The 26,518-nt window shown below is 36.0% G+C and overlaps 1 protein-coding gene across 2 annotated transcripts in view; it reads right to left on the bottom strand.

The window, feature by feature from the left end:
• Positions 1-2,606: 2,606 nt before the first annotated feature.
• The window catches only part of HYCC2 (hyccin PI4KA lipid kinase complex subunit 2), a 28,546-nt gene continuing 4,634 nt past the window's right edge, over positions 2,607-26,518 (bottom strand). Inside the window, exons 4-12 of one of the 2 annotated variants that reach the window (XM_063318011.1) lie at positions 23,389-23,568; positions 22,528-22,608; positions 22,185-22,300; positions 18,848-18,943; positions 16,072-16,188; positions 15,368-15,455; positions 11,407-11,566; positions 9,994-10,161; positions 2,607-5,930 (exon numbers count right to left, since the gene is read on the bottom strand). In XM_063318011.1, the coding sequence (XP_063174081.1) occupies positions 5,332-5,930; positions 9,994-10,161; positions 11,407-11,566; positions 15,368-15,455; positions 16,072-16,188; positions 18,848-18,943; positions 22,185-22,300; positions 22,528-22,608; positions 23,389-23,568 (1,605 nt within the window). In that variant the 3' untranslated portion in view covers positions 2,607-5,331. The remainder of the gene's footprint in view (positions 5,931-9,993; positions 10,162-11,406; positions 11,567-15,367; positions 15,456-16,071; positions 16,189-18,847; positions 18,944-22,184; positions 22,301-22,527; positions 22,609-23,388; positions 23,569-26,518) is intronic. The other variant, XM_063318012.1, reaches the window with a different exon arrangement.

Raw genomic sequence — 26,518 nt, 5'->3', positions numbered from 1 at the left:
AAATGATTAAGTGAATCTTTGGATCATAACCAATGAGACTGCAATATTAAAAAGATTAACAGTATAAACAAATGTGAATATTATAGTGGGTGTAATGCAGAAGCACTAACACTGTAGTGAAAACAATGGGAAATGAGTTGAATTCCTACTGAGCCATGAGTAAGAATTATTGTTAAGCTCTTCTTTCTCAGGGATGTATCTCATTATTCCTTGTGTCCAACAAATTAGTGTTAAACACTTGGAATGAACCAAATTTGGAATTCATCTAAATGGTTTTGCATGTATACCCCATCCTACTAATGTGCCAATATTGAATTTATGCATTGCATTTAATACTAAGCAATGGATCAAGTTACTAGTCTTTGGCAATTATTAATTTTAATTGGTTGAATATGAAGTTTTGTTTAATTTTGAACAATAAAGCTAGTTTATAATGCATGGTATGCAATTATCCAGAAATAATTTTGTAAAGCAAATTATTGAAATAATTTATGCAAATACTGTTTTAATAGATGTTTTTCCATGTGTTTTTTAAAGTCTAAAATAAAATTATCAATTTAATCTTAATTATTTGTTATAAATTGCAATTTTTGTATTCATTAAAAAAATAATAATCTGTGGCTTTTGGGTGGTACTATCTGCCCTCAAATTACTCCTCCAAAATGTATTTGTAACCAGATAATGAAAACCTATTCCCTGAAGATAAACACTGATGATTAATAATGAAAAGATATTAAACAAAGTTTTGGAGATATATATATACATACAGCTATTTAGGAATATGTATTACATTATATTTACATACAGCTTACAAAGCAATTGATTGTCAACAACTGACAAATGGTACACACCATATATATATATATATATATATATATATATATATATATATATATATATCTCCTCATCCATCCATCCATCGTATATATATATATATATATATATATATATATATATATATATATATATATCCCCTCATCCATCCATCCCCCAGCAGAAAAAGAACTACTTCCCACAAAATAGTGCAAATCAAAAGTCTGAAAATATTATGATTTTCCTTATTTCAGTTGTAAAATATATGAATTTGCCTACTTTAAATCTACAAAAAGGAACAGGACACAAGATACCCCAGTTTATGAATCAGATACTATTACTGTATGTTTGAAAAACACTATATCTTAAACAATGCATACTCACTGTGATATGAATTCATCATTCTGGTATAGAATGGTTCAGTTTCACATGAAAGACTTATTAAGAATTCATTGAAAGAGCTGCCCATAAGTTGCACATTAGCAATCTATGAAATATTGTAGTTAATGAGATGGTTAATCTTATTCCAATATCTTTTTCTGCATTATGAAAAATTGCAAGCCGAATCAAATGGCATGACTAAAATAATCAAATATTTGGTAATAACCATGTAATTGTATGCTTACTTTTCCTCTCACACGTAAACCTAGGGCAAAGTAATGGCAGAATATTCTTTATAATATGGTAATGTTTAGTTATGCTATTCCTCTACAGAGGAAGGCAAGTAAAAATATTATTTCAGACTATTGTCCTACCCAGTTTTGTTCATAGACCTTTCTTGTAAAATCTTATTTTCTGATTTTCAGATTTTTTTCACTGATAATGCTATACAGGCATTTCGGTCTGCACACCCATAAGATATGCAGATGCTTTGTTCTTGTCCACTGTGCAATTGGAACAAAATATTGTAAAGAACGCCATTGCTACTTAACAGAAGCTATTATACAACTGGTTATGGATAACAATTTTTAATTGCACATACCTACATTTGTCATATTCTTCTGAGCACTGCTGTTGCCTAAAATCCAGAAAAAGTTTGTAATGCAAATTACAACTGAAGCTTCACTTGACAGTTTTGACTTTTCTGTAATTTATGTGATTCTCATTTCAATGAATTTTACAAGATACACCAAGGATCAGTTACATCTTCACTCAGGCTCCACCATTTTATTCTTTTCCTTCTTCCTTTTCAAAACTGAGTATTGTAACTCTGTCTCTAGAACACAATGAACTATGAACCACAGGGTACTTCTGAGTAACACATGAAAGTAGTGACTGATTCTCTCTATATATTTGGTAAGCATACATGGTAGGTTTATATGTTTTTGATATTTTGTGGTAGACATCGTGAAAGCTAGTGTGCAATTCAGATATAACTGAAGGTGGGCAAGAGTATGCAAATCCTAGATGGTAAGAGGAAAGGAACAATCTCAACCATGAATAAGGAATAAAGGGAAAAGTTACACCCCCCCCGAGCCTGAACCTTCAAATGCAAAACATCAACACAGTGCTTTTAGCAGAAACTTTGGGACAGCTTAGCAGCAGATACATCAACAAATGTGGAAGCAGTACTAGCATGACCTGTTAAGAGGGCTAATTAATATTATCAAATGAGACACCGACATTTAAGAAAAGATGTCCAGCAGTATTTGCTCCATCATAAATGCATAAAAATAAGGTAAGCTTCATACTTGAGTCCACAGTATGGGAAAATTGCATATTAAAATAGGAATAGAATCTGAACAATGTGCCAACTTTTTAGAAGAAAAAAGTGTAACAGAAGAAACATAAACCAATATTTAAAATATATATTTGATGTTATGATATGTCAAGTGATACTAAAAGCAAAAGAACTAAATACAGGAAATTGTACTGCACAGGAGAAAACAACCGGTTTACTAATCATATGAGTAAATCATCACCCCAACATATGCATAAATTGTAATTTCAATATGTTGAGAAGATACAATATATTTTTATTCAATTTTTTAAAAAATAAACTATAACCTCTTTAAGATGAACATTTGCACAGTTAAACACATTCCAGTTTGATAGCAAGCTACCAATCATCAGTATGTAAATTAGAATTTCTGCTTATTATGTGCATACAACTATACACAGATTTTTTTAAAAAACAAGCTTAACATGTGATTTAAATTTCTTTCAAAAAGAACAAATAAGTCCAACTGATCTGAATCATAGCAATATTTCTTTTTAACTAAGACTTTTGGCTTTCGCTGTGTAGAATACATGGATCTGGATCTTAAAAAGCTACTCTAGGTGCAACCACAGGCTTGGACACCCCCAATGGGATTAAAAAAAATCTTGTCAAATAGCTTATGTCACAATCACTTCTGTGATCTTCACACCATTAAATCAGAAGGATGCAAACACGGTTTGATATGTTGCATAATGAACTGCTGCTTAATACTCGCAAGCCCAAAGTCCATGGAGTTATAAAACTACTCATGCAGTTCTCTGGATGATGGTCATAGTTTCTATTATCAAAAAAAGACTGCTGAATTATATGGGAATCATATTAGTTCTCTAGAAAAATAAACAAATACAGCTAGGTCCCCCCTCTACAGAACATAGAAACTTTCTGGTTGTCTGTAATGGATGGCTTTAGAGCTCAAGGAAGCTACATTATACATATTATTTAAAATTACTCTGGATATTCGTAATTACAATGAATCACTGGTGAAACATTCCTGAGTTTTAGTAATATTGGAATTAAATTTGACATTAGCTTTGCTTCAATGAGGGCCCATACAAAGTAACTATTACTCAGTGTAATAGTAATACTTTAAAATTAGGATTACTTTAGCTACAATTCTTCTGACAAACTCCAGATTCAAACTAAAAGTCAGGGAAGAAAGAGAGTAGAAGAACTGGAAGCTATCAATAAGTTTAAATTTTTCTTCAGCAGAATAATGGCACTTGGTAATCTGAATTTTGTAACCTTTGACCCTTCTAAAAACAATCTAGTATGTTTGAATCCCTCTCAACTTGTAATGAATTCAAAATGCCAATGGGGTAGGGTGGGGAATATAACTTACATCTGTTCCTTTGATTAACTGTCAGCAAAATTCCAGGTCAAAGTACAGCAAAAGGTAAGAAGGCAAAACAGCCCCCTTTTGCTTCTCATGTATATATTACCATTTAGAACATGATGAATACTTTCTTTAGAATAAGAAATGCAATTTAAAGCAGTGATCTACAGCACAGATATCACATATTGCTGACACACCACATGCATTCAAGGTTAAGTTCAACAGTATGCATTCCCAGATTAGAGTGGGGATAGTATCTTTAGCTCCCCCACACACACCCGCATTACATTAACTATATCAAATAATGTAACTGCAAACGGATTGATCAAAATATAGGCAGTGAATTGTTTCCTTTGGAGAGAGCGAGCTGCCAAAACCCCCACTGCTTGAGAAATGATTTTAAGGGAAACTGATGCCTCAGTATTTCCAGCAGCCATTGCCTCTGTCCCTGGCATTTCCCACTGGAGAACAATTGTCTTTTTTGAAGCTTCTGAGTCTGTTCAGTGACAAAATTTAGGCAAGCACCCTGGAAAACTCCCTCGCCTAAACTTCAATTGTTCTTGTATGTTCCAAAGATTATCAGCTTACAAAAGTAACTTTAAAAGGAGCATTGATGAGTAGTCATGGTTGGAAAAGCCCATGTCCCATTTTCTCAATCTTGTTTTAAACGTACTTCTTCTTTCAAAATCCTAACATGTAGGCAAAGCAACCCTGTTTCCTGGGTGAGGAAGACATGTAAACATGGCTCCACAGGCCTTAAAACTGCATGGTAACCTATGCTGTCTACTTATAGCCCATTCGTTCTGAAGGGGCAACATCCTGGTCACATATACATGTCTCAGCTGAACATTAAGCTTGGGAGGGCAAGAGTGGAAGGATGGAAGAGGAAGACTACTCTAATGTTCATGACAAAGTGCATTTCAACCGCCATCAGAAGCAATGACTGTATTCCTCCTACTGATTGCACTAACTCAGAGGTCCAAAGTCCTACTAGAATCTCTGAGGCACTCTTGGTTCCAAGAGACAAAAAAAAAAAATCACAATTCATTAGTCTTTGCAGAACTTTAGACGGAGAAAACTAACCCGTTTATTATTTCTCTGGAAAGCCAAAGCTTCATTTTGATAGGGATCACATTCACCATTTCCTCCAATCTTCTCAAGACTCACAGTGTTGAAATGGGAACGGATCGGCCTATAATGGATTGCACATCACCCAAGGAGAACCGAAGGCATGGAAAAGGCGTAAAGTATATTTTATACTGTTTCACAATGACATTTATGGGAGAGGGGAAGAAGGGCTAGAATATGAGGTTTTATTGCTGTTTCAGTACAAAATATAGTATAGTATCTAAAATGAATTGAACAAGACCACAGAAGCCGGATTTTCAGACGATAGGATGAAGATTGTAGACGTTGCTCAAAAAAGAACTGGGCAAATGGAAAAAATATAGGAAAGACAACGAAGTTAAACCTGGGATATTAGTTGCATATTGAAACTTGGGGATCGGGACTGCTTAGTCAGAGGAGCTCCTGGTGAGCGGACATCTTTACCATTTCCAGCTTGGCCTAACCGGTCCTCTTGTAGACTAATGGTCGAAAAACGATTGGAGTTGCCAGCTGCTAAGTTAGTAACACCATCACTGCCAATACCAACACTGGAACCCGTTTGACTGCCGTTCACATAGTCAAATGATTTACTGGAAGAAGCACTTGCAGTCCGGATCAGGCTCACACCGCTGGCTTTTGGTACAACCTGCCCAGCAGGCAAACTCAAATGTTTCTTTGTGGGAGTCATTTCAATTGCATCTGTACTGAGGTCCACTGACTGGTGTAGGTACTGCTTACGGGCAGATTCTCGAGGGCTGTCTGTGGATTTGGTAGCCAAGATTATTTCCTTATCCTTGGCCAAAAGCCCAGCCACCCCTTTCCTTAAGCTGCCCCTCTGAGATGTGGGCAAAGGTTTGGTCCCAGCTGGCTGGCTGCTAAGCGATGCCCCAGAGGAAAACCCTTCATCAGCATCATTGAAGTTCACAGACTCTTCTCTTCCACTGACTCCTTCAGCATCTGAAAACAACAAAGACATCAGATCAAGAAACTATAATACGATGATACAATTTTAAAAGTGGTTAGAATTGCAAACAGATACTTTCTTCAAACAAATTTGTATTGTAAACATTTTTGGGGAAGCTTAAACTTCAAGTTAGATTATTCTTATTTTATTGAAATTGTTCTTACATTGCAGTCTGAACAGAAGGAATTTGTTGCAGAATGCTTAAATGGATTCACTTTCTAAAAGACGTGCCTAGGACTGCATCTATAAGAATAACCTTTCTGAAAAAGTCATAAACCATACATGTTTTACTACATATTTACAAATAATGTGTAAATTATAATAATAAATTTGTATATGGCTGCAATCTTAGCTGCACTTATTAAAAAGCACATTAAATACAGAGGACTTTACTTCTGAGGAATGTTTATGATTGCTCTTAATGAATGTCACCAAAATCACACTCTTCCAGAAGTAAATTCTCTTAGATATCTTCGTGCCATTCTCAGTGCTTAAGATCAACCTAGAGTAGCTGTGCTTGTATATAAAACTAAGTCAGAATTCATTTGAATAGAGAAAATGGGTTCTTTCGTCAATTTTTAGTTTGCTTTTACTTCATTTTTTCCACTCTAACTCAAATTGTACCTCTAGCTGTCCTACTTGAGTATTTGTGGGGGTTCTATGAGATGGAGACTTTGGTGCATGCAAGTGTTTCTGTATGTCAGTATCTGAGTGTGCTATTTTATATATGAGCATGTTTCTTTAACAGTGTGTGCATGTGTGACTGTGAGGTTTTGCAGAATATGTTTTTATTTAGCTGCAGGAGTTGCTTGCAGGGATTTTTGATACTATGTGTGTTTCTGGGCAAATAGTTTCAAATGTTAACCCATTATCATGGAATTTGCACAATGCAGAAGCATTATAAGCAAGAGAACGGGTTATTTACAATGCAAAAGCAGGTCTCCATAGCTGACGCTGCATTTGTAAAATTTTGTTTACTTTTAGCCAACTTAGTGTCTAACCAGTCTCTCAACTCACTCTGTCTTCCAATCAACTATTTGGCATCATTGTTCTAACGTAATTCATAATTAGGCAATACTGTTCTGTTCTGTAAATCCCCAGTTTACAATTATACTGACATTCATCTCTTCTCTTCCATGTCAAAAATCTCCTCCACAAAGTAATCATATTGATAAATGTAAATATGTAGAATTAAATCCAACAGCCAAGAGAATGCACATTTTACAGACTGAAAGGGTATTTTTATTATTTTCTAAGCAACACTGATTTACTTCATAATTCTATACATTAACACAACACTGCCCTGTAAAATAAGAAGGCCCCTTAGATTTTTTTTAAAAAGCATGCCTTGTATTTTCATATAATGCTTCCCAATACATCAAAGATTATGTTTAAAAAACAAGCCACTTTGCATATGGTATTCTTCACACAAAAAGTTAAAAAGGCATCTGAAAGAAAAGAATGTCCTGAAAGCAAAAGCATCTTTTAGACTCTTATTCGACCACCATGCAAAGCTAAGTGAAAGTGCCTTTGATTGAGCAGCACTGGCTGCTGCCTTCCCACCACCTCTCTTAACCCCTCCTTACATTAATGGAGAAAGCACAATCTCCAGAGATGTTTCCGAGTCAGTTTCCATGGATACATTTCAAGTCTTAAAATCATTTTTCAAGGATAAAATAGCATAAATTGGAAGCAATATTTGTTCTATTGTTGTTTTACAGTGGTGTTTGCAACGTTGTTATTCAGTATAATTAATAATTATGCTGTAAAATTATCCATTCCATTTAGAGAAAAGAGTCAGAGAGGCTCGGTGTGAATTTTCTGAATGCCACCACCATGCAGAGGCCAAGGCAACTCAGCAGTGCTTGAAAGTGAAAAAGGGACAAAACAACATGCAAAGTAGGATCTCTCAAGCCACCAGGTACCCAGAAGTTGAATTTGAGCAATATACAGATTTCAGTTTACTAAACCATAAACATACTCTTTGGCTTCAATGGAAACATGGTAATTTGGGGAAAAGCTTACTTTTCTCACAAAAAGTGCAAGTATACTCTGTACCAAAGTCCTTGTAGGAAATAAAGCTTGTCAGAGAAAGAACCAAAATATAAACCCAAAAGAACATATCCACCATTTTTTTTGTCCTGCTGAAATATTTTTAAATTAATGTTAGCTCTGTACCCTCAACAGGTACAGGCTTCATCAATGGTCCCAACATTATTATTCATACTCAAAGCTCCTCTTACATAACTGACGTAAGAGGAGTATAAGCACACTTCAAATACACACTAATCCTGACAGCATTATGATTCTATTTTTTGTTAATATACAGATAATATTTACATAAACTGACTCAAGCATATTGCAAAAAAGACTGATTGTTCATTATATATTTGAAATATTTAAAATCAAGGATAAATAAGTAAGTTCAAATCAAAACAGTTTTTATTATGGCCATAGACCAGCATAATAAGAAAGGTAAGTTTATGCCATTTTGTTTACACATTTTTAAAAATAAGGAATATTTATCAATTTTATTTCGTGCAAGATCAGTAAGAACAATCCAAGCACCAAAAGAGGGTAATTTAACAAACTATGATTTTCTTTTATGATTAAGACAATGCCAATCTTTTCCTATCCCAGATCACAGTAAAAACAGCTTTGCTCACATAAAGTACGATTTGTAAAATACTTTTCTGTGTATGTTACAGTACTTTTCACTTTATTTGTCTAGAAGACATTTAGGATGATGATGTTAGTTGTTGTTACTGTAACAACACATAATCTAAATGTATCCAAATATACCTAAGGTATTAAAGAAAGACGTGCTGTGGCATTTAAGCAACCTTTTTTCAAAAGAAGGTTTGAGAATTTGTGTGAGAATTTCTGAACGCCTTCTGGTCATGCACATGCAACACGTAGTTCGTATGACAAAATAACAACCAGTGGGAGAAAAGTTCTGGTTAGGGCTCATTTGCTGACCATGCTCAGATTCACTCAGTTCTAGGAGTAAATTCTATGCTTCATGCTTCCATAGTTTTCCAATAACGCCTCTCCTCTTTGGACACTGTGAACTCTCTGATCACACATGATCGATTCAGGTGTAATAAATAAGGAACCCTAACCCTAACTCCAGAGGGGTGGGTTGTTGTTGTTTTTTTGCTATTAGCTTCCCTTGGAGCAACTGCGAAGCATGTACAGCACATAATTTGCAAATGCCATTAAAGTTGAAAGAATTTAAAATATCAACAATGCCAAAAGACTGCACTAAAGACAGAAAAGAAGCACTATCGAAACAAGTTAGTAAGATATGGGGATTAACAAACTCATAACTGCATTGCTATCTGAATACTTCTGCACCAGCACCAAGGGGACAGTAGATTAATGACGTGCACCGAATAAAATGAGAATCTCTTAGTAACGAGTTAATATGAAGAATACCACTGTATAAGGCTATAAGATTTGTTTCTCTCTCCAAGTTCATACTGCCTAGTTTGAGACACAATCCTATAAATAGCACAAAGGTGATTTGATTCCACTTCAATCCACTCATATTAGTCTTATGAACAGATGATGAAATGTTTTATTAAACTGGAAGTTTGGTATATAAAATAGTATGTGAAAAATGCTTCCCCTTTCCCTTCTAATATTAAATTACGGTTACAATATTATTTTATATGCTGTAAGGCATTCCAGGTTGTGAAAACAGTACCAATATTTTTATTTGACACATTCTTTTACTGTATATATACAAATATATATTTAGCAGACTTAACATGCTCAGTAACAGCCATCCCAGGTTATCAGGTGTGACTCTTATTTTAGCCATGCTAAGCTAGATAGCACACAGATAGTCCAGGCCCACAATGTTAGAATAAATAGTTCCAGGCCTGAAGCTAGGCATAAAGGGGTATGTGTAGAAAGAAGGGTAGAGAAGAAAGTATACCTGTGGTCAGTGGAACGTACCCTAAAGCAAAAGAGAATTCTGTTTGGGAAGAAAGAGCCAGGATCCTCCCAGCAATAGCCTTACTGACTTATGCCACCTCATCTCTGTCCTACCCTCTTTTGTGGCTGGTGTCAAGTTGGGCTCCGGTGAGCCAAGCTCAGGGGTCCTGAGCACCAGTACGTCCCCCTCTTGCTTGCGTTTGATCCCTAGGTCTGTGGAGCCGTGCAGGATCGGAGATCCGGGAATGCTCATGTCAGCATCATTTGAGAAGTCAAAGCCATCTGGGATTCAACATATAATATTTTAGTGTCTTTCTACTCTTTCCTAATCATTACAACCCAGGCAGGGAAATGAAGGTGTACACGGAACACACAAAACCACCACCTGCACTTTTCTCAAAGAAAGTTGAACAGCACCATAAAAATAAGTGGATGTGATGTGCTGTGTGCAAGAGACATGCATGCAACACTTCTGTAGTAAGGACATACATGATGAAGGATTTGCAAAAATAGGATTACTTGTGTTTAGGATCAAGAATCCAGAATGGAAACAAAAAACAAAGAATCAGCAAAATACATCAATAAATATCTAACAAGGAATTTAAAAGTTTAATAAAAGTTCAAATTTTATGTTTTTGCAGTCTACTATATATTCACCAATATAATTGGTAAAAAAAAATAGCCCAACTATACACAAGACAAGCTGTAATAACAGAAACTGGCATCCTTCCAATTTTACATTTGCTTTTCTTTTTGCTGGCAGGAGTGACTTTAAAAGATCTGAAGTGCTCTCTATGAAAACTAAGAAAATTCCTAAATTATACCACATACAAAATACTTGGCATTTATCGTTCTGTTTGCAGAGCACAGGTCCTGAAAATACGATTAAGAATTAATATTAAAATACCAATTACGCATTTTTATCAATGAAAAACAGAGATAACATTTTCAATATTATTTAGCTTCTGTTGTTGTTCTGGAACTTTATATATACACACCCATACACATCTCAATACACCATTTTTTAAAAAAAACAGCAACACACATCCCCAAAAGTCAGAGATATAGATTGTGAATTGTGAAATACTTTGAAAAAGAAAAAAAATCCAAGCCTAAGTTTTCAGAAATACTACCTAGCTGGATTTGCCCACAAATTGTGGGTACAGTCACACCATCAAAATAATTACCTTCCAACAATTTAAGGGAAAAAAGGCAGAATGTTCCAACCTACTGAATGTAGAAAGTCATTATAACAATTTGTAAGTTCCATTCAATTTCCATACCATGATAAAACACTTAAATCACTTAGGCGATTCTAGATTTCCCAAAATATAAAATAGAGAGAATTCTTAGCTCAATATAGTATGCAATCACAATTACATATCTGCACATATGTACAGCAAATAATTAGCACTATGTCTATATATTCTGAAGCTAATAATCACATTCGGGCTTAGAAGTTAGTACTCGGCAGTGGAGGTGAATAATACCACGCTACAATCTTTGCTTTGTGTTGTAAAGACTTACCTTCTCTTCTCCAGCGATGTCGGCGGATTGAAGCTGTTGTAATAGCTGTTCGAGAAATTCTTGGCACTGTTGGAGTAACCTCTACTTTCAAAACCTTCTGTCCTCCTTGTGATGTATCAGGAGCATCAAAGGGTAATGAATTCTTCATTGCATTTGCGACCTATTACAACAGTAAAATGCTTTGTAAGTTCGCTATCAAAAAAGAAATTAAAAGAGGACTACAGAAGGAAACAGTGATAACCGAACTATAGGATTTATGTTAAATAACTACAAATAGTTTAACTGTATATAGCTGAATCTTCGTATTTTTGCATACTGCAATTCCACATCAGGATATATACTCCCTTCTATCTCCTGTCAGATGTGTGCTCCTTTTGTCAAATTTTGCCTACAGTACAGAGTTGACAAATACTGTATTGACTTTGCTGTAACATATTTAATTAGCCTTTTCTATGCTGCTGTGAAACTCTAGTTGATGATGTGTAGGTAAAGCCCTTTTCTTGCACTACCAAAGTCTCCTTTGATTGTACTTTCACTGGTACAACTGCTGAAAATCAATGGTATGGTTTTCCCAGTATTAGAAAACCTGGCCCTCCACTTCCCCAGTTCTGTCTATACGTGCACCCTTCTTGCTGCCAACTATAGCCCCTTGATTTGTTAACCTCCCAACAGGATATGGTTTTTTGCACAGACCCATTCTGCTAGTAAAATGCTTTGTAAGTTCGCTATCAAAAAAGAAATTAAAAGAGGACTACAGAAGAAAACAGTGATAACCAAACTTTAGGATTTATGTTAAATAACTACAAATAGTTCAACTGTATATAGCTGAATCTTTGTATTTTTGCATACTGCAATTCCACATCAGGATGTATACTCCCTTCTATCTCCTGTCAGATATGTGCAGTCAAACCAGATGAGTAGGAAACGTATTAACTGTGCTTTATCTAGAGATGCTAACTCAAAAAATAATACTTTTTATACCAGTTCTAGCACAAATGCTCACAATTTTTTCTTCTTTTCAGTAGTTAAAGGTACTTCTTAGCGCCCCACTGGTTGACAATTCTGAGCTGCAGTGCTGGTTCCGGGGACATTAAGTGGGGAGGGCTTGTTTACAGAAACAGGCTAAAGCAACCACCCACCCTTTGTCTACCACAATAAACTATGTGGGGTTCATTAAAAACAAAAGAGAATGCTTCGGATTTCCTTGTAGCCATATGGGGGAAGTGGGAGCTTATCTGCTCCAGAGCATTCATATAACCTTAAAACCATGCAGAATTCTTTTCAATCATATATACTGTTTAAAATGATTTAAAATGTTGGCACTACATCTGGCTCTTAGAAAATTGGATGAAATTTGCTTTAATCAAAAAAATCCAGAAGGCTGAAGGTCACTGGCAGACAACCCTTGTTTTAGGACTGAATTATAAAAATTTATAATTATAAAGAGGCAAGCCCCTAACTTCTCTTTTTTAATGAAAAGGAGACCAAGAAATGGAAACATTTCTAAATAAAAATGCAGAATAGAATGGAGAGAAGGACAGCCAGTATAAAGAAAACTTTTTAAAAGGGCTGGAAAGAAAATATGATCATTTGTATTATTACAACACAAGCAAATCAAACAGGACCTTCAATCAAATTAGTATTTGGCTCAGCTTTTTCAGTTTTAGTCAAGAATAAAAGCTGAATTCAAATACCAATCTACCTTTAGGCTTTTTAATATATTAGAGGAAGCTTAGCAGAAGAATTTATTTATTTTTATTAAAAATCCATTTAGTAGTGCATTTAGTTATTTACCAAAGGAACGTTTAGCAACAAAATAAGAAGCATGTAAATTGTTGTCTTCAGAAGCATACAGCTAGATGTTCTACCCAGCAATAATTCATCAAGCAAGACTTTAACCAAATCTATTGGGAAGATTAAAAAATGCCTTACCATTTGGCAAGATGCCTTACCATTTTACCCTTGCAAAAAGAGCGACATTTAATTTTATCTAAGCAAAGCACACACACATTTTCTTCGATGTTGTTATTGGATGCTGTTGTACAAAAGTCCACACCCCTATGTTTTCCTTTAATGAAGGGTATCCAGGCCCTTAACCCCTGCCTTGCATCTTACCAAGATCAGTTCCTGGTAACACCGAAACAAATCAGCCCCCCCCCCCCCACCACCAACAATCTAGAAGAGAAAAATAGTTTGAGGATCCATGGGCAGGATGGTAACAGGGGCAGTATGGCTTGCCAGAAGGCTTGAGCCCTTTTAGTGTCCCCTTTCAAACTGGCAGAAACTAGCTGCTGGGCATGGCTGTGAATAAAGAAAAGCAAATGACATACGAAAGGGCACATTCTCTTTTTTTCAGTAAATGTTGTTTATAGATCTACCAGAAGGCCAGTGATTTGACCTACAATCAAACCTACAATTATAAAAGCTGGAGGGCAAAAGGAAGGTTATGCCACTTCTTCAAAAAATTATAATGCTTTTCAAGTTCAGAGAGAGGTCCAATTCAAGTTGTCCAATCTACTGATTGGCAATGTCCACTGACCTCCAATTTAAAAACAAGCAGAAACAAACATTTTAAACATTAAAAAGATTAAATTCAAATGGCAGAAATTTTACAAGCTCTTTGTGAGATTTTGGTAATTTTTATTTATTTTGGAATAAAAACAAGTTAACATTTTAATATTATTTTAGGCATCGTATTAGATGAAATCAACAACTGTTGGAATTCTGTTTTTGAAAGCTTTACCACTGTAAGTTAATATACTATTAATATTAGCCCATTAAGACTTGAATCCACAGAACCATCATATTAATTATGAATCCACACCGGCTGAGACTTCCCCTTATGCGGTATGAAAATTGGTTTTGATAAGCCTATGTGATGGGGGAAATTAAAAATCTATTTTGCTGTCAGCATGCCATCTGATTCATCAAATAAAAAAGAAACACACATCCCACAAGCACAAGTGTCCTTTCATTTTAGAGATATGCAGATTTCAGCCCTTCTTATCCACAAAATGGAAGTAGTAAGGAGCCACTTGCAAAATCGCTGCATGGTTATATAAAAAAAAAGCTGCCTTAATTTCCAAGTATAAATATACACACGTGAGAATATTCATTCTTTTTCCCCCTAACACAAATTTTTCTGATAGTAACAATGCATGCCATACATGTGTTAATGTATAGATACTCCAAAACATGAGGTGTAGGCACACATACAAAACACATCATTTAATATAAATTCTCTTAAATGCAGTCCCTAACCTTTATTTGCCAGTCCAGTATATTGTTAGTACATGATTAAGTTGCTGAATATTGGGGCAAATTGGTACTGAAAGGCAGGCAAATATAGGCAACGTATGCAGGCAAACAGCAAACAGGGAAGCATGTTTCAGTCAAGCTCAAAATTATAACTTAGTCCACATTCTTGCATACTCACCTCCAGGCCAGGGAGATTTGAGGGGAAGAAAGTTAGGAGTTGCTAGATAGTCATACACTTGTTCACTAATTCTATAAAAGTCCCTCCCAACAGACATCCAAAACACAGATAAACAAGCATACACATGCACAGTCCACAGAGTGTACATCTGCATGGTTCCCAAAAGAGCACATTCAATAAGCACATTGCAAGTAGCAGTCAAGCAGTGATTGCTAGTAATATAACTCCAATTATTTCCCCTCTGTCAACTAAGATTCTGCTCATCTTTGCCTTATAAGAGACTGGGCAACTCTGGATTCTAGCCTAGTGGAGGAAACCTCCTCCATACAGCTCAAGGCACTCTCAGGATCCGGAAGTGTGACAATTTATCATGAGATTTTGTTAGAACAGTGCACAAAAGTACTGTGCTGAAGGTTCCTTTGAAAGATTTTAGAACACTACATAAGTCATTCAGAGGTAACCTATTAACATTACAATCATATGCACAGTTTAAACCTCATGAATAGATTGCAGTCTACCCCTTACCAGCAGTGGCTGAGAATAGAGTTCAAGCTGAGCTCGGTATATTATGTCATCCAGGGCTTCCTGACCAAGTTCCCATTGTCCATTGTAACTATATATGGATGGAGAGGAAATAACACAGTGCGTTATTTTTGTGATCGTGAGTTTTTCCCCTATCACTTATCTTCCAAATATAGACCTTACTTTTCTCTCGGTTTTGCTATAAGAACTTATGTAAACAGCTGACTCAGAGCTACAATTCTTCCTTGCTCAATTCTGTCTACACTTTTTAGTCAGGATAGTTTCATTAGTAAAATTATAAGCAAGTAGAAGCTTTCCACAGTTAAAAGTCAACTTCATAACAAATGTAAGTTACTAGATTATTTTTCACAGCAGAGCACAGCACAAATATTATAATCAAAAGGAAAGAAAATGAAAAACAGGGTGTTAAGTACTCTGGTACTGGGGTTACTCAGGTGGTCACACTTCAATTCACTGCTGTTTTTTAAACACACACAAAATGTAATGTATACTCACTTGTACTTAGGCTGATAAAATACTTTCAAAGGACCTGCTAACTAATATGGCAGAAAAATTGCCTGACAGAAGTCCATTGACCACTGTTAATACTTTAATAAGCATTTACATTACATTTTATTCCTGTAAAAAATATGAATGATTCACTCAAAAGCAAAGAGCTCTTCCTTATCCAAAATTTAGATACATACACAGCGTAATAGATTCCAGTGAGCAGCTGAACCATGAAGTCAGGATCCAATACCACTCTGCAACCATCTTCCTTCCAGCATTTTTCATTTTGTCGTGGAAATCCACTCACACAGAGTCTGGCAAAACATAAAAGCATTTCTAAAAATTAAATCTTGATCCTACAAATATTTTGAGTAAACACATTTTCATATTATAAATTTTGTATACAGAGTTCTAAACTCCAAACCAAGCTATTTGAATAAAAATATTCAGTTTTTACATTATTTATTTGTGCTTTTCTTTACAGTTAGACTCAGAAGACTCTGGGTGGTATACTGTTGTGAGAAAACTGCTCACTTAAATTAGAAACCAAAGTATTTGGAGATAGATGCAACAAAGTACAGGTAGTCTTTGTTTAGTGACTGACTTGTTTAGTGACCATTCGCAGTTACAAAGGTGATGAAGAAGTAACTTTGCAACCAATCCTCGCATTTATGACCTTCGCAGGTCTGTAAAGCAAAGGAAAGCTGAAGTCAGATCTTAAGCCCAGTCAGGGATTTACTTGGTGACCGCTTCGCTTAACAACTGAGTTGCCAGTTCCAATTGTGGTCACTAAATGAAGACTACCAGTATACTTTATTGGAACATGCTTACAATGATCACTGGCTTCTCACCAGCAGACATCAGGAGTAAGAGAGCCTCTAGCACAACACATCTACAGATTATATGTTTGGTCAATTATATTTGAAGCACAAAGATAAAAGGAATAATATAATCACCCTGAAACCCTTCTTCTGGAATGCTTTGATAAGCTATTAAAATTATCTCCCTGCTATATTTCACATTTGCAGTATCCTTCCTGATATTACTGATGTGTACAATAAAGAACATTGTTTATATTGTAGTCTCCTTTTACACCATTCCATTCCTCCTCCCTGAGAAAGACAACTGTCTGGTTTATGTTAACTGTCTCTTGTCCAGGGTCACAGTACTAGGCACTAGGTTACACAAATATAATGTTGCCTATCATCTCTATATGTTTTAATATATTTAATATATTTAACCTCCACAGTACAATAAACAACAATATAAGACATCCCACTAATATAACCCTTTCTCTACATAAAACCACAATAAAAAGATGGCTAAAATATCATAGGATGACATTTAAATCACAAGAAAGTTACTATTTATTATCATTCACAATATTTCCTATTTTATGAAGTTTTGCATGACTTCGTTAGCATACATTTTCTTCAAACGGAATATCCCACAGTATGCCTTTTGTACATATATATTCTTCTTTAGAGAATTAAATTCTGTTTACTGCTGCCAGTCCACACCACCAAAAACTTGATTTTTGTGGATGCTACCAATTTATTTCCATTGAGATTCCCTAGCAATTCTTTCTGCAATTCATTATTAGTCTCAATCAAATTACATCTAATCACATTTATGGAAAATATCCAAGTAAGAACTGTCAACGTCCACCTAACATTTAATTGCAGCAAGAAAACCTGAGATCCAGCCAAAGCCAAGATCGAGAATATCCTTTTAACAATAAAGAAATTAATCTTTGGCCACCAAAAGGATTCTAAAGAGAGAGTGAGCTCTAAGAATGTACACTCTGGATTCAAAAATCAATTTTTCTCTGAAAAGATTCTCAGCATCATGGTACTGAAGTGCCCCTCTGTCCTGAGGATATCCTACCTGTAACCCAAGCTTACCCTTAGATTTTTAGTATGGATACTTTAAAGGCATGGATCCAGCATGTGCTTGGCACAGATATTGCAGAATTTTATTACTAGAGGATATCCACTGATCTATCTTTGTGGGAAAAGTCTTACAAAAAGTGAAATGAAACAGTAAATAAAAAAAGAATGGTGATTAGAATTGGAAATAAGACATGAGTTTATAAGCTCTTCTCATCTTGCTTCTCTTCTTGTCATAAATTTATCAAGACCCTTTGAATGCAGACTTAGTATGTAGGCTACGTATTAGGTATTTCTATTGCTAACCTGGTTAAAAAGAAAAACAGTTGCTCCTTAAGTTCTGTTTTGGATAATCTTTATTAAAGCTGAGCTTTCGGAGTGGGACTCGGACTTTTCCCCTGTTTATTTTAATTCATCTTAGCATCAAGTGGAAAGAATTTACAATGGAAGGGATATGGAACAACATACATGGTTTAATCTCCATAGTTGTCTGTGGAAAGTTAACTGATGAAACTTGCATCTTGATGTTGCACCACAAACTCTACCCTTTACATACCTACCTGCCATGCTGTGGTACAAATACAAAAGGACAGAGCTTGCATCATGACCATCACGATCCATATTTTGTTATTTTGGCATCATCATGTTTGGAAAAGAATGCTTTTGTTAACCCCTGCCCCTACACCTCATTAATCATATTTCACTGTACATCTGCAACCAGCTTGACACTCCAGTTAACAAACATATATATCTCTTGAATGCCACACATAAAACCAGCTCCTTCCAGACACAGGAGAAGCCATGCTCCTTTTTTCTTCCTCCAATGAATTAGGAGGATTTGACTTTTCTTTATCTAATTTAATGGAGAAAATGTGAAGAATCTAAGTTTCTAAATCTGGAATAAAGCAAATCATTGCATTTACATAGTCAAATAAAAAGAAGCTGGGACAAATTATGGCAAACAATCAATATTCAAATGTTAAGTCTCCTATGATACATGAGATTTCCATAACTTTTCCTTTCCATATGATTTAAAAATCTTATGAAAAACATTCCCCTCAACCATACCATGCATCATTCTTACCTAGAACCCATCCTGCAAAGCGACTGATAGGAAGAGGCAGGCATATAGACAATAGCGGAATTATAACACAGCATAAGAAAGCTCAGCACTTCAAACCTAGAGAGATGAAGTGGAACAGATTGAAATAGTTAATATTCTATTACAAAACTATTCTGTTGATGAGTTTGTTAAAAAAAAAAGTAACAGAATAATTCTGTTTTCATTTCAGTTCACTTCATTTGGGTTTGATGTAGCAGTCTTGAAAGAGATAAATATTCTACCCCAAAAACATTTTAAAATAAGTAAGACAGCAGGATGGAACCTGATCTCTGCTGAGCATCATACCAGACTCAGACCTGAGGGACTGTGATGCCAAGGCATCTACTCAGGATGTGCCAGATGAATGTCAGCGTTGGGAACTGGCAAACAATCAAACATCTGAGGCTGACTCTGCCGACAGTCATCTGGAGCAGCCGTGCAGGGGTCAGACAATGAGGATTCCAAGCTAATATATAAGAGTGACCACTGGCTAGCAAACCTCTGTTGGGAAGAACAAATCCGACCTGGGCCCTGTGTGCTTTTGCCTCCAAACCCTTGCATCCTGAAATGCTAATTTGAGCTGACCTCAGACCGGCTGATGACTTCCCCACGAACACCTTGGAGTGTGATCTGCTCACTGTTTGGAAGCTGGACTTCTGCAGGCAAGCTTCTGCGTGCGTGTGGACTTTGCTAGTAAATGTGCTCCCGACTATGCTGACTGCCGCTGCTGGTAAATTTCCAATTTCATGAAGTAAACTACTGAAACCTAATCTCTAAGGGTTTGTTTCGTCTGGAATAGGGGCCTGAGCTATTAAAGATAAATCTTGACAGACTTCCTTATTCACTCATACCAATCATGCTTGTCAAATCCCAGAAGACCAGGATTACATCAGTAACCGATTTTAAAATGCAGCTAATTCTGATCTGGGTATTTAATCAGCCATTTAGTCTCCTAGGTATAGTTTGAAAACTGTACACAAGACACCTGTACTAGAAGTTGCTGGACTGGTTGATCCAGAATTAGGCTTTGGCTGATAAAAAAGCAGGATTTAGGCTAGAGCAATCCATATTCAATCGCTGTATACTCTCGTAGCCCTTAGTGGAAAAATAATCAACCCTCCAAGAGGAGCCCTATTTACTGCCTTTCTTGATTTAAAGGTGGCATTTGATTCAATCTCTGGGGATAGACTTTAGGTGAAACTGACAGCCTTCTCCAGTGATCAGAGATTCCTGCTTCTGATCATGAAATTACATGAAAACACTAATACAAGTCAGATATGATCCAGATTGCGTCTTTGTGCCAAAAAGGAATGAAGCACAGCTGTGTACTTGCTCCACTGAATTTCATCCACCCAAAGTGGGCATAATTTAATCTCAGTTCTCCTATGCTGATGAAATAGCCATTCTCTCCACAACTCTAGTGGTAGGCTCATGGCCCTCACGCTATCTGGGCAGAGAGGAAAGATTTGCCATCACCTACTCTAAGACAAAGAATCTTGGATGACTTTTACTCAGCTTGGAAGACAAGCACTGAGCTAGACCACAGAGAGCATAACCTCACAGTTTTTTTTACCTAAACTCATTAGGGCCAATGCAGAACTGAAACAGTGTGCTTTTTATATCAAACTTCAAAGTGACTAGACACTTTCCCTTTCAGTTATGGGGTTGGCCCAGGTGGAAGATCATGTTTCCCAGATAATTATTTTATTAACATAGAATCATAGAATTGGAAGGGACCAAAGAGGGCATCAAGTCCGACTCCCTGCACACTGCAGATTCACTACATCATCCCCGATAGATGACTACCCAGCCTCCATTTGAAAGCCTCCAGTGAAGGAGAAGAAACCACTCCAGGCGGTAACCTGTTCCACTGACTGACAGCTCTTACTGTCAAGGAGTTTTCCTAATGTCGAATCGGTGCCTACATCCCTGAAGCTTCATGCCATTAGTTGTAGCCTTTCCCTCTGGAGCAAGTGAGAACAAGTCCAAACCCTCTACAGTGTGACTGTCCTTCAGGTATTTGAAGACAGCTATCACGTTCCCTCTCAACCGTCTCTTCTGCAAGCTAAACATGTACCTAGGTCTTTTGACTGTTCTTCATAGGACTTGGTTTCAAGTCCTTTCACCATTTTGGTAGTCTTTCTCTGGACTTGCTCCAGTTTATCAATGTCCTTTTTAAACTGGGATGTGCAGAACTGAACACTCAATCAAAGAACTTTCTCCTTGTGTTGATTTAACTCCCTACCTTCTATGGTAATACAGTGGAAATATTCCCTCAGTACAAGACTGACTATGGCCCTCTCAAATGAAGGATATTGAGTCCATTACTAACATTTAATTACCCTGCCCTTTTTACATTGCTTGGTGCACACACATAATAATCCCCCTACTGTTAAACTGTTCTGACTTCATTTAGCTGATGTGTCTGTTGAAGTATTTAGGATGGCAGCCAGGTTCTGTGCAACTGGTAGAGCTATCAGGAGATTAATGGTTTACATTTCTCAGGTACTACATATTAAAAGTCCTACTGGTTTATTTTACTGATGCAATGGTTAACTGCAATCAGTTTTTAACTCTTAAAAGCTTTAATAATCTCTCATTATTTTATTTTATTTCTAACTTATTGTTGATTTATATTTCTTTATCATGTTTTTTTCTTCTCTGTATTTTCTTACTTTTTGCAATCCATATTTTTCTGTTATTTGTCTCTGATAATAACTAAAATTGCAAAAAGTATTAAAGTAAAAACACAAATAACTACTAATTCCTTTACACAAAATACAAACAGAAGTAATACAATTTGGGTTAATGAATTTACAAGAACCAGTTTGGTGTAGTGGTTAAGGCATCAGTCCAGAAACCGGGAGACTGTGAGTTCTAGTCCTGCCTTAGGCACAAAGCCAGCTGGGTGACGCTGGGCCAGTCATTTTCTCTCAGCCCTAGGAAGAAGGCAATGGCAAACCACTTCCGAAAAACCTGCCAAGAAAACTGCAAGGGCTTGTCCAGGCAGTCTCTGAGAATCAGACACGATTGAATGGATTTTAAAAAAATGAATTCACAATGATGGACAAAGCTGAAACCTAAGTTAAGCAAGAACATGACTATTTCAAATAGCAAGAAAATGCCTATAAGTCCAGGTTATTTAAGCAGAGTCTTCAGGACTTATATATTGGAAGGCACTCATTAGAATCTACCTAGTCGCTAGACAAATCTAATATTTTCTGCTCTCCTTAACTATCTCACACTTCAAAGTCAGGGAGCGTTTTTCTTTTAAGATATTTGGACTGTTATGGTAAAATCTACTACATCGCTTGCTTACCTGTTCTGTGCAGTGAATGTTTCTCTTTGAGGGTGAAGATCACTATAAACTACTCTGATGAGGTCATGCTGACACAGGGCTCCCTCAGTCAAAGCCATGGAACCAATTGTAGATGGCTTAGGAATTACAAAATGGTGACATATTATTTAGGCACAATTTCAAGATACTACAAATAAAGTCTAACAAGACTTTAAACTCTAACAAGAAGGAAGATCGCATTACTGTACGCAGAGTTTAGAGAGTCAAATTTAATATCAGATGACAGTTTGCTTTCTCTTTGAAACAACTGTTACACTCATCCTAATTTCTTATCAGAAGTCTAGGAATACAATTGTATTCTTACCTCATGGTAAATTGAAGGCTTTGATAAGGAAGGGATAGTGAAAGATAAAATTTTATTATTCCCATCTTTGTCAGCAATTTCCTGCAATAATACAAACACATAGATAAGTTAATTTATAGCATTATGTCATCTTAATGCTAGCAATTAAGACTGCAATGGGCATATTAAATATCCACAAGTAAAAGATGAAATTTCTAATGGAAGATGAAGACCTTGTTTGAGCAACAGACCAGGTTACAATTTGTAGAGCACTGGTCTTTCCACAACTTCACTGGCAGGAACCTTTTTGCCTTTGCTCAAAAGTCTTGCAAATTCTGTATTATTTCATTTATTCAAGCATTTATCTTCCTGCCTTTATATTTTAAAAAATAAACAAGGTGACTTACAGGAAATATTAACATGCAAATCACATACAAAAGACAGTAGGTTAACAGGCAGAGTAATATTAGAGTTCATTCTTTGGAGGCTCAACAGAAGAACCAGTCTGGCCAGCCAAACAACTGTCAGAAAAGAGAAGTGTCCATGAGATGTCAAAAACTATCACAAAGGTGGCAAATAGGCGTTTCTAGAGAAGACGACACCATACAAAGAGATCAGGCTGGGATTTTCACAGAGTAATGCTCCAGAAGAGGGTTGAGTTTTATTTTTGTTGGTTCCTGAGGAGTCTGAAGCCTAACCTAATCACTTTTCTGTTTTGCTTAATACTGAAAATCAACAATAAATTATACTCTGGCTTTTGAAGGCTGCTGTCAAGTATGGACTGTGTGACTTTAGAGGACTCTTTGAGCTGCCTATGACCTGTCCACTTTTGTTTTGCATTGATACAGAAGGACAATGCATTTCCACTGCAGTCTTACTTACCAAGTTGTAAATTCCTAGAAGTAGGGCTTCAATGCAACCATTGCTCTGCCTATCTTTGCTGACAGTGAGACGCAAGTAAACCCAGATGAGTTCTGGTAAGAACTGTAATGTGAACCTTTTGAGACGAACCTCAGAACTACGGTAAAGTTCAAAGAGTTGGTGGCAGACAGGTTCCAAAAACTGGAGGAGACAAATAATGATCACTGTGGTTTATTCACTGATGTCAAACAATCAATTTAATAATGGCACACTGCCGAAAGAATCATAGACATGAAAAGGATCATTTAGGATATCAAGTTCAACCACTAGTAAGTGCAGGAATCTAAACTAAAGCATCCCTCACAGACAGCCATGCAGTTTTCTCCTGAACACATCCAATGAAAAATGGTCTACCATCTCCCTTAGTACTTGATTCCACAGTTGAACTGCTCTTATAATGAGCAAGTTTTTGCCAAACTTTCACCCTAAATATACCTTCTTTTATGAAGTCTTTCATTTGATATCTTCCACTATGGAATGACAGATCCTGACCCCACTGCATTACATCCTTTCAGGCATCTGAGCTGTACTAGCATATCCTCTATCCTCATGCCTTGTCTTCTCAAAACTAAACACAGCATTTCCCTCAATCCCTGTTACAGGACTTAGTTTCTGGTCCATCGTCATCATCATCATCATCCCTTTTTCTGATTTGTTCCAGTTTGTCTAAAAATGTAGTAGACAGAACTTATCACAATATTCAAAGCGGGATCTGGCCAACGTAGAATAGAACCATTGCTTTCTGTGCTTTTGAAACTACTGCTGAAGCAGCCTAAAATTGTTTTTTCCTGTTTTTACAGCCATACCACACTGCTGGCTCTGACTATGATTATACATACATACATACATACATGGTGTGTGTGTGTATATATACAGTATATGTATATATACATACATGGTGTGTGTGTGTATATATACAGTATATGTATATATACATACATGGTGTGTGTGTATATATACAGTATATGTATATATACATACATGGTGTGTGTGTGTGTATATACAGTATATGTATATATACATACATGGTGTGTGTGTGTATATATACAGTATATGTATATATACATACATGGTGTGTGTGTGTATATATACAGTATATGTATATATACATACATGGTGTGTGTGTGTATATATACAGTATATGTATATATACATACATGGTGTGTGTATGTATGTATGTATGTATATATATATACAGTGTGTGTGTGTGTGTATACAGTATATATATATATACAGTATTTGTATGTATATGTGTGTAAATCTCTCTCTATATATATATACATACATACATACACACACACATATATATATATGTAGTTTGCCTCTGCCTATATAGTATACAGTAAACTATAATTTCAAGACTTCAGAAATACTACTGTCAAGCCAAGTATCCCCATTAAATGAAGACTTCTGTATCTGTCTCTGTTAAATTTCAGTCTCTTATCTTCAGCTTATTTCTCTGAATTATCACAAGTATTATGAATTTTGTTTCTTGTACACTGTCAAATGATTATATAATAACAGAATGGAACAGAATTTCGTTTCTGTCTTCATATTACCAGCTATCTCACCCAATTTTGTGTCATCAATAAATCAGATAAGCATTCTCTCCACCTCTTTATTCAAGTATAAAAATAAGAAGAGTGCCAGACCCAGGAAAAGAACTTTGAGGCATCTCACTTGATATTTCCCCTCCAGTTTGCTAAGGAAGTGTTGATCAACACTTTTTGAATACAGTTTTTGAGCTAGCTGTGTATCCACCTTACTGTCGTGCCATCTAACCTAATTTAACTAGCTTATTAATCTGAATGTTAAGGGATACTTTTAACATATTATTTCCTTAAATCAAGATATCCATGCCATCATTCCCACAATTTATTAAGAAGTTATCCAATAAAATGAGATACGGTTAAATTAGTAGAACTTATTCTTGAAAAATATATGCTGAGTTCCAGTTAAAACTGCATTGTTTTCAAGGTACTTACAGATATATTGCATTATGATCTACTACTGAATCTTCCTAGGTATCAATGTCTGACTAACTGGTTGACAAGAGCTGAAATCCTCCTTTGAGGGCAGAAAAAATCTTTGTTCTCTTCCAGCTGTCTGGAACTTTATCGATTCTCTAGGATTTCTCAAAGAGGATATACGGTACTTGGCTGGAACACTACCAAGTTTCTTTCATACTCTGGAATGCAATTTATCTGGCCCTGGAAACTAGAACTCATTCAAAATAGATAGATACTGTATTCCCTGACCATATTGTTAACAACCTCAAGCTGCAATTGTATCCCTTCACAATTGCCTAGTAGAACACATAGCCCATTGTCAGAAAATATTAAAGTAATAGTTCTCCCCTTTGTTTATTACTTCTTAGCATTTTGTATTTTACCAAATAAATTGTTTATTAAATTGTTTCTACCAGGCTGTTTTATAAAGTCACTAAAAAGCCTAATAAAAAAGGAAAGACACTGAAAACTAAAATCTACCAAAACAAGTCTTACAAGAAGCAAAAGAAAGCATTATCTCTGCAACTCAGTTCAGTAAATAAACTTGAAATAAAGCCATCTTCCCTATACATTTTTATTTTTATTTCCAATCGTACTTACATTGTGTTCCTTTCTTCCAGCCTTATAAAGAGACCGTGGCAGATTACAATGCACACATTTATTTTCTTAAAGAATACAACAAAACAGAATAATACAAAACTTAGTTTACTTTAAAAGCTAAAAGTCAGAAGTTCCAACGTGTTTTAACATAGAAATCCTGTCAAACATCCAACCAACCACATCTCAAAAAGCAGTGGAACAAAGAACAGACCTGCACAAGACTGATGTAGAAAAAGTTTAACTTGCTGTTAGTAAAGGATTCCTATGAGTAGCACATGAACTCTTAAGACCTTGGTTCACACAGATTTATAACTTGCATGCCTGCTCCAGGCAGCTTGGGCACCCTACCTCTTCTATTCCCTGCAGGAAGACAACACCTCATGAAAGGCAGCAGGCCAGCAGGCCAATGGGATGTCTGGAATGGGTACTAAGGCACAGTGCCAGGACTCAGTGATGCCCACCAGGAAGAAGCCCAGGAAAAG

Source organism: Candoia aspera, chromosome 1 (genome assembly GCF_035149785.1).
Source record: "Candoia aspera isolate rCanAsp1 chromosome 1, rCanAsp1.hap2, whole genome shotgun sequence".
In the NCBI taxonomy this organism is placed as follows: domain Eukaryota; kingdom Metazoa; phylum Chordata; class Lepidosauria; order Squamata; family Boidae; genus Candoia; species Candoia aspera.
This window is presented reverse-complemented; position numbering and strand designations above follow the sequence as displayed.